Source organism: Cyclopterus lumpus, chromosome 24 (assembly GCF_009769545.1).
Source record: "Cyclopterus lumpus isolate fCycLum1 chromosome 24, fCycLum1.pri, whole genome shotgun sequence".
In the NCBI taxonomy this organism is placed as follows: domain Eukaryota; kingdom Metazoa; phylum Chordata; class Actinopteri; order Perciformes; family Cyclopteridae; genus Cyclopterus; species Cyclopterus lumpus.
In genome coordinates, this window is record NC_046989.1 from 661,792 (window position 1) to 670,000 (window position 8,209).

The 8,209-nt window shown below is 42.4% G+C and overlaps 1 protein-coding gene across 6 annotated transcripts in view; it reads left to right on the forward strand.

The window, feature by feature from the left end:
- Window positions 1–8,209, forward strand: part of kidins220b (kinase D-interacting substrate 220b) — a 41,900-nt gene that overhangs the window by 503 nt on the left and 33,188 nt on the right. For 4 of the 6 annotated variants that reach the window (XM_034527175.1, XM_034527177.1, XM_034527178.1 and 1 more), the window contains exons 2-6: window positions 1,102–1,613; window positions 3,290–3,440; window positions 4,168–4,266; window positions 5,592–5,690; window positions 7,413–7,511. In XM_034527175.1, coding sequence (XP_034383066.1) covers window positions 1,429–1,613; window positions 3,290–3,440; window positions 4,168–4,266; window positions 5,592–5,690; window positions 7,413–7,511 — 633 coding nt within the window. In that variant the 5' untranslated portion in view covers window positions 1,102–1,428. The remainder of the gene's footprint in view (window positions 1–1,101; window positions 1,614–3,289; window positions 3,441–4,167; window positions 4,267–5,591; window positions 5,691–7,412; window positions 7,512–8,209) is intronic. The other 2 variants (XM_034527176.1, XM_034527180.1) reach the window with 2 other exon arrangements.

The following is an 8,209-nucleotide window of genomic DNA, read 5'->3' on the forward strand; positions in this document are numbered from 1 at the left end:
GAATTTGAAGTAATAATAACACAAATATATTTAACAATCTTTAAAATAACTAGTGTTCTTATTATGTAGATATATGAAAATATTTACATATATATAACAATCTTTAAAATATTTGGAGTGTTTTTTATTATTTAAGTAAATACATCATTTTTAATTGTATTTTATTATATATAAAATAACAGAAATGTTCTCATTTTGTAAATTAATATATACATTGAATATAATCATATTCAATTGTGTTTAAAATAAGTGAAGTTTTATTATGTAAATAAATGTATGAATTAAATTGAGTGATATTCATTTATTTCTAGTCTAATTTGCCAAACTGTTAAAATGATAATAATCACTTCATCATTTTAAACCACGTTGAACAGGTGCAACACAGTGCAATACAATAATAATGGATCTGGAGTAATATACAATATGAATAGGTATAAAAGTACATGTACATTAATGTGATTTGTTTCAGTGGTTTAGTCTATAAATATCTATAAAAATGTCCTTGTAGATTAAAAAACATCCGGAAACTTTACTGAGATAAAACCAGATATCACTCATTCATTTAATATCACAGTCGTCTAAATAGAATCTAACAAATTAATTAATCAAATATGACAAATAGATTTGTCTGCTTTAATTGGCTTCCTTTTTATTAATGTATAATAACAATATAAATAATCCTATTTTCTTCATTTTATGCACCATAAATATGTAGCGCAAAGTAAAATAAAAAATAAAATAAATATATTATTATTTATTTTACATTTATTTATTTAATTATAATCAATCAAACTTTTATTTCAGACTCAAGGTCCAGATAGTACAAAACATTAAAGATATTAATATATATTTGGTTATAAAGACCTGTGTAGTGTAATGAAACAGGAGGCTGTGCTCGGAGACTGTTTCCATGGCGACAGGATAATGAGTTCATTGAAGTGCTATGGTGACCAGCGGCTGATCTGCGGGGGGGAGGGGGGTTGACAGAGAGGGCGTTGTGCAGAGGGCCAACAGAGCCAGTAAACATTGTTCCTAGTGAACTGTCTGTCAACTGAGGTCTAGTGAGGTACCTTTGATTTACAGATTGTATTTATTGTACAGTTGTATGGCTCTGGGGATGAATGGTTTACACAGTCCATCAGTTCTGCATGGCAGCAGCCTCCAGCTGATCAGACTCTTCTGTCGGGTGATGGTACCGTGGAGTGGACGTGTTTCATCGTCCATGATGGAGAGCAGTTTGGTGAGGGTCCTTTTGTCGGCGACTGAAGCGATGCACTCCAACCACAGAGCCAGCTTTCCTCACCAGCCTATCCAGTCGCCCTGCATCCTTCTTCTTGGTGCTTCCTCCCCAGCACACCACCGCGTAGAGGAGGAGGCTGGCGCCGACGGACTGGTGAAACATCTCGAGGAGTTTGCTGCAGACGTTGAATGACGCAGCCGGCTCGGCCCTTTCTTGTAGATTGCGTCCGTGTTGGCAGACCAGCCCAGTTTATTGTCCAGAGTACCCCACGGTCCTTGTATGTGCCTTCCACCCCCACATTGACCCCCCCAATGGAGACTGGTAGCATAGTGGGTTCAATCCACCACCATGTCCTTGGTTCCAGTGTTGAGGTGTAAGTGGTTGTGTTTACAGCATTGAACAAAGTCCTCCACCAGACTCTCGTACTCCCCCTCCTGTGTGTGTGTGTGTGTGTGTGTGTGTGCATGCTGTCTGTGTGTGTGTGTGCTGACTGTGTGTGTGTGTGTGTGCTGACTGTGTCCTGTGTGTGTGTGTGTGTGCTGACCGTGTCCTGTGTGTGTGTGTGTGTGTGTGTGCGTGCTGACCGTGTCCTGTGTGTGTGTGTGTGTGCGTGCTGACTGTGTCCTGTGTGTGTGTGTGTGTGCGTGCTGACCGTGTCCTGTGTGTGTGTGTGTGTGTGTGCTGACTGTGTCCTGTGTGTGTGTGTGTGTGTGCTGACCGTGTCCTGTGTGTGTGTGTGTGCGTGCGTGCTGACTGTGTCCTGTGTGTGTGTGTGTGTGTGTGTGCTGACTGTGTCCTGTGTGTGTGTGTGTGTGCTGACTGTGTCCCGTGTGTGTGTGTGTGCTGACTGTGTGTGTGTGTGTGTGTGTGTGCTGACTGTGTCCTGTGTGTGTGTGTGTGTGCTGACTGTGTGTGTGTGTGTGTGTGTGTGCTGACTGTGTCCTGTGTGTGTGTGTGTGCTGACTGTGTCCTGTGTGTGTGTGTGTGTGTGTGCTGACTGTGTCCTGTGTGTGTGTGTGTGTGTGTGTGCTGACTGTGTCCTGTGTGTGTGTGTGTGTGTGTGTGTGTGTGTGCTGACTGTGTCCTGTGTGTGTGTGTGTGTGTGTGTGTGTGCTGACTGTGTCCTGTGTGTGTGTGTGTGTGCTGACTGTGTCCTGTGTGTGTGTGTGTGTGTGTGTGTGCTGACTGTGTCCTGTGTGTGTGTGTGTGTGTGTGAGCTGACTGTGTCCTGTGTGTGTGTGTGTGTGCTGACTGTGTCCTGTGTGTGTGTGTGTGTGTGCTGACTGTGTCCTGTGTGTGTGTGTGTGTGCTGACTTTGTCCTGTGTGTGTGTGTGTGTGTGTGCTGACTGTGTCCTGTGTGTGTGTGTGTGTGCTGACCGTGTCCCGTGTGTGTGTGTGTGCTGACCGTGTCCTGTGTGTGTGTGTGTGTGTGCTGACTGTGTCCCGTGTGTGTGTGTGTGCTGACTGTGTCCCGTGTGTGTGTGTGTGCTGACTGTGTCCTGTGTGTGTGTGTGTGTGCTGACTGTGTCCTGTGTGTGTGTGTGTGTGCTGACTGTGTGTGTGTGTGTGTGTGTGCGTGCTGACCGTGTCCTGTGTGTGTGTGTGTGTGCGTGCTGACCGTGTCCCGTGTGTGTGTGTGTGCTGACTGTGTCCTGTGTGTGTGTGTGTGTGTGTGCTGACTGTGTCCTGTGTGTGTGTGTGTGTGCTGACCGTGTCCCGTGTGTGTGTGTGTGCTGACTGTGTCCTGTGTGTGTGTGTGTGTGTGTGCTGACTGTGTCCCGTGTGTGTGTGTGTGCTGACCGTGTCCCGTGTGTGTGTGTGTGCTGACCGTGTCCCGTGTGTGTGTGTGTGCTGACTGTGTCCTGTGTGTGTGTGTGTGTGTGTGTGTGTGCTGACTGTGTCCTGTGTGTGTGTGTGTGTGCTGACTGTGTGTGTGTGTGTGTGTGTGCGTGCTGACCGTGTCCTGTGTGTGTGTGTGTGTGTGTGCGTGCTGACCGTGTCCCGTGTGTGTGTGTGTGCTGACTGTGTCCCGTGTGTGTGTCCTCTAGGGGCCCAGTGACAGCAGACATGGACACCACCACCTCCATCAAGATGACCACGCTGGCGATCCAGAACCTGTTCAGCTACGTGGAGGAGGAGAACCTGGCGGCTCTGAAGGTTCACCTGGACCGCTTCAAGGAGGTGGACGGACGCAGCGACGTACGTACCGCTCTGTGTTACTACTACATTATTATTATCTTATTGTATTATTACATTATTATTATTATCTTATTGTATTATTACATTATTATTATCTTATTATTACTTACATTACTACTACTACATTATTATCTTATTATATTATAACATGATTACATTATTATTATATACTATTACATTCTTATTACATTAGTATTACATTATTATTACATTATTATTGCTTATTACATACTATTACATTATTATTACATTATAATTGCTTATTACATACTATTACATTATTATTATATTATTATTATTTATTACATTACTACTACATTATTATTATCTTATTATATTATAACATGATTACATTATTATTATTATCTTATTATATAATTACTTATTACTTACTATTACATTAGTATTACATTATTATTACTTAATACATTACTATTACATTATTATTACTTATTACATTATATTACATTATTATTACTTATTATATACTATTACATTTGTATTACATTAGTATTGCTTATTACTTACTATTACATTAGTATTACATTATTATTGCTTATTACATTATTATTACATACTATTGCATTATTATTACCTATTACATATGATTAGGTTATTAAATCATGTTCCGTTACTGGATAAAAGGTGTTTTCTAAAGATGGTTGAAGTGGTGTGAACGACCCTCAGAGGTCACGGGGTCAAAGGTTGACCTGTGTTGTGTTGACAGAACGGTCAGACTCCTCTCATGCTGGCGGCGGAGCAGGGCAGCCTGGAGATCCTGCAGGAGCTCGTGAGGAGAGGAGCCAACGTCAACCTGGACGACGTGGTGAGCCAACCCAACACACCTCCTGGTCCTGGTCCTCCTCCTCCTCCTCCTCTTATCCTTATCTTCCTCCTCCTTCCTCCTCTTCATCTTCCTCTTCCACCTCTTGTTTCCTCCTCCTCCTCATCTTATCCTTATCTTCCTCCTCCTTCCTCCTCTTCATCTTCCTCTTCCACCTCTTGTTTCCTCCTCCTCCTCATCTTATCCTTATCTTCCTCCTCCTTCCTCCTCCTCCTCTTCCTCTTCCACCTCTTTTTTCCTCCTCCTCCTCATCTTATCCTTATCTTCCTCCTCCTTCCTCCTCCTCCTCTTCCTCTTCCACCTCTTTTTTCCTCCTCCTCCTCATCTTATCCTTATCTTCCTCCTCCTTCCTCCTCCTCCTCTTCCTCTTCCACCTCCTTTTTCCTCCTCCTCCTCCTCCTCCTCATCTTATCCTTATCTTCCTCCTCCTTCCTCCTCTTCATCTTCCTCTTCCACCTCTTTTTTCCTCCTCCTCCTCATCTTATCCTTATCTTCCTCCTCCTTCCTCCTCCTCCTCTTCATCTTCCACCTCCTTTTTCCTCCTCCTCCTCCTCATCTTATCCTTATCTTCCTCCTCCTCCTCCTCTTCATCTTCCTCTTCCACCTCCTCTTCATCTTCCTCTTCCACCTCCTTTTTCCTCCTCCTCCTCATCTTATCCTTATCTTCCTCCTGCTTTTTCCTCCTCCTCCTCATCTTATCCTTATCTTCCTCCTCCTTCCTCCTCCTCCTCTTCATCTTCCTCTTCCACCTTCTTTTTCCTCCTCCTCCTCATCTTATCCTTATATTCCTCCTCCTTCTCTTCATCTTCCTCTTCCACCTCCTCCTCTTCCTCTTCCACCTCCTCCTCCTCCTCATCTTATCCTTATCTTCCTCCTCCTTCCTCCTCCTCCTCTTCCTCTTCCTCTTCCACCTCCTCTTCATCTTCCTCTTCCACCTCCTCCTCCTCCTCTTCCTCCTCATCTTATCCTTATCTTCCTCCTCCTTCCTCCTCCTCCTCTTCCTCTTCCTCTTCCACCTCTTTTTTCCTCCTCCTCCTCCTCCTCCTCCTCATCTTATCCTTATCTTCCTCCTCCTTCCTCCTCTTCCTCTTCCTCATCCTCTTCCTCCTCCTTGCTCCTCCTCCTCTTCCTCATCCTCTTCCTCCTCCTCCTCCTCCTCTTCCTCCTCCTCATCCTCTTCCTCTTCCTCCTCCTCTTCCTCCTCCTCCTCTTCCTCTTCCTCTTCCTCTTCCTCCTCCTCCTCCTCCTCCTCTTGTTCGTCTTGTTTCCGTGGTAACCCTGTATTCTGTGTGTGTGTGTGTGTTCAGGACTGCTGGTCTGCTCTGGTCTCTGCAGCTAAAGAGGGGCACGTTGAGGTGGTGAAGGAGCTGCTGGAGAACAGCGCCTACATCGAGCACAGAGACATGGTGGGACTCACCAACATCACAATAACAACAACAACACAATAAGAACGACATCACAATAACAACAACGTCACAACAACATCTCAATAACAACAATGTCACAACAACATCACAATAACAACAATGTCACAACAACATCACAATAACAACAATGTTACAACAACATCACAACAACATCACAATAACAACAATGGCACAACAACATCTCAATAACAACAATGTTACAACAACATCACAATAACAACAATGTTACAACAACATCACAACAACATCACAATAACAACAATGGCACAACAACATCTCAATAACAACAATGTTACAACAACATCTCAATAACAACAATGTCACAACAACATCACAATAACAACAATGTCACAACAACATCACAATAACAACAACAACACAATAAGAACGACATCACAATAACAACAATGTCACAACAACATCTCAATAACAACAATGTCACAACAACATCTCAATAACAACAATGTTACAACAACATCACAATAACAACAATGTTACAACAACATCTCAATAACAACAATGTTACAACAACGTCACAACATCACAATAACAACAATGTCACAACAACATCACAATAACAACAATGTTACAACATCACAATAACAACAATGTTACAACAACATCTCAATAACAACAATGTCACAACAACATCACAATAACAACAACAACACAATAAGAACAACATCACAATAACAACAATGTCACAACAACATCTCAATAACAACAATGTTCCAACCACAGAACATCACAATAACAACAACGTCACAACAACATCACAATAACAACAATGTTACAACATCTCAATAACAACAATGTTACAACAACATCTCAATAACAACAATGTTACAACAACATCACAATAAGAACATCACAATAACAACAACGTCACAACAACATCTCAATAACAACAATGTCACAATAAGAACAACATCACAATAACATAACAATAAGAACAATGTCACAACAACATCTCAATAACAACAATGTTACAACAACATCACAATAACAACAACGTCACAACAACATCACAATAACAACAATGTCACCAGAACATTACAATAACACAACAACAACACAATAAGAACGACATCCCATTAACAACAACATCACAACAACATCACAATAAGAACATCACAATAACAACAACGTCACAACAACATCACAATAACAACAATGTCACCAGAACATTACAATAACACAACAACAACACAATAAGAACGACATCCCATTAACAACAACATCACAATAAGAACATCACAATAACAACACCGTCACAACAACATCACAATAACAACAATGTCACAACAACATCACAATAAGAACATCACAATAACAACAACGTCACAACAACATCACAATAACAACAATGTCACCAGAACATTACAATAACACAACAACAACACAATAAGAACGACATCCCATTAACAACAACATCACAATAAGAACATCACAATAACAACAACGTCACAACATCACAATAACAACAACGTTACAATAACAACAATGTCACAATAACAACAATGTTACAACATCACAATAACAATGTCACAACAACATCTCAATAACAACAATGTCACACTAAGAACAACATCACAATAATATAACAATAAGAACATCACAACAATATCACAATAACAACAACGTCATAACTGCTTCACAATAAGAATAAATTGATTGATCCGTGTGTTGTTGTTGTTCCAGGGCGGCTGGACAGCTCTGACGTGGGCGGCTTACAAAGGTCGTGTGGAGGTCACCGAGCTGCTGCTGGAGCACGGAGCCAACCCCAACACCACAGGACAGGTAACACACACACACACTCACACACACACAAAGAGAGACATACACACACACAGAAAGAGAGACATACACAGCCACACACACACTCACTCACACACACACACACACACAGACACACACACACACGTTCATTCCTTCGCATGATGTCGTAGGTATCATTAGACTATGCTAGTGCTAATCACTAGTTAGCACATTGCTAGCATCCTGGTGTTGTAAACAAATGTTTGTATTAAGTGTGTAATTTATTTATTTTAAAGCACTTTGAAGCAAGACGCTAGCCGTTAGCATTAGAGCGAGTGAGTCTGGCTAGCAGTAAAGTCGACATGTTGAAATAACGGGTTCATGTGCTGCAGCAGGAAATCGTGGTGGAGCTAGCACGCTAGCTAGATGCTACATGAGCTACATTTAAGTAGCTAGAAACTACACTTTTAAACATCTCTTAGAAAACACATTGATATCAGATAGTCTCTCCCTGTCCCCTGTCTCACCCTGTCCCCTGTCTCCCTCTCCCCTGTCTCCCTCTGTCTGCCCCTGTCTCTCCCTGTCTCTCCCTGTCTTTCCCCTGTCTCCCCCTGTCTCTCCCTGTCTTTCCCCTGTCTCTCCCTGTCTCTCCCCTGTCTCCCTCTGTCTGCCCCCTGTATCTCCCTGTCTTTCCCCTGTCTTTCCCTGTCTCTCCCTGTCTCTCCCTGTCTCTCCCTGTC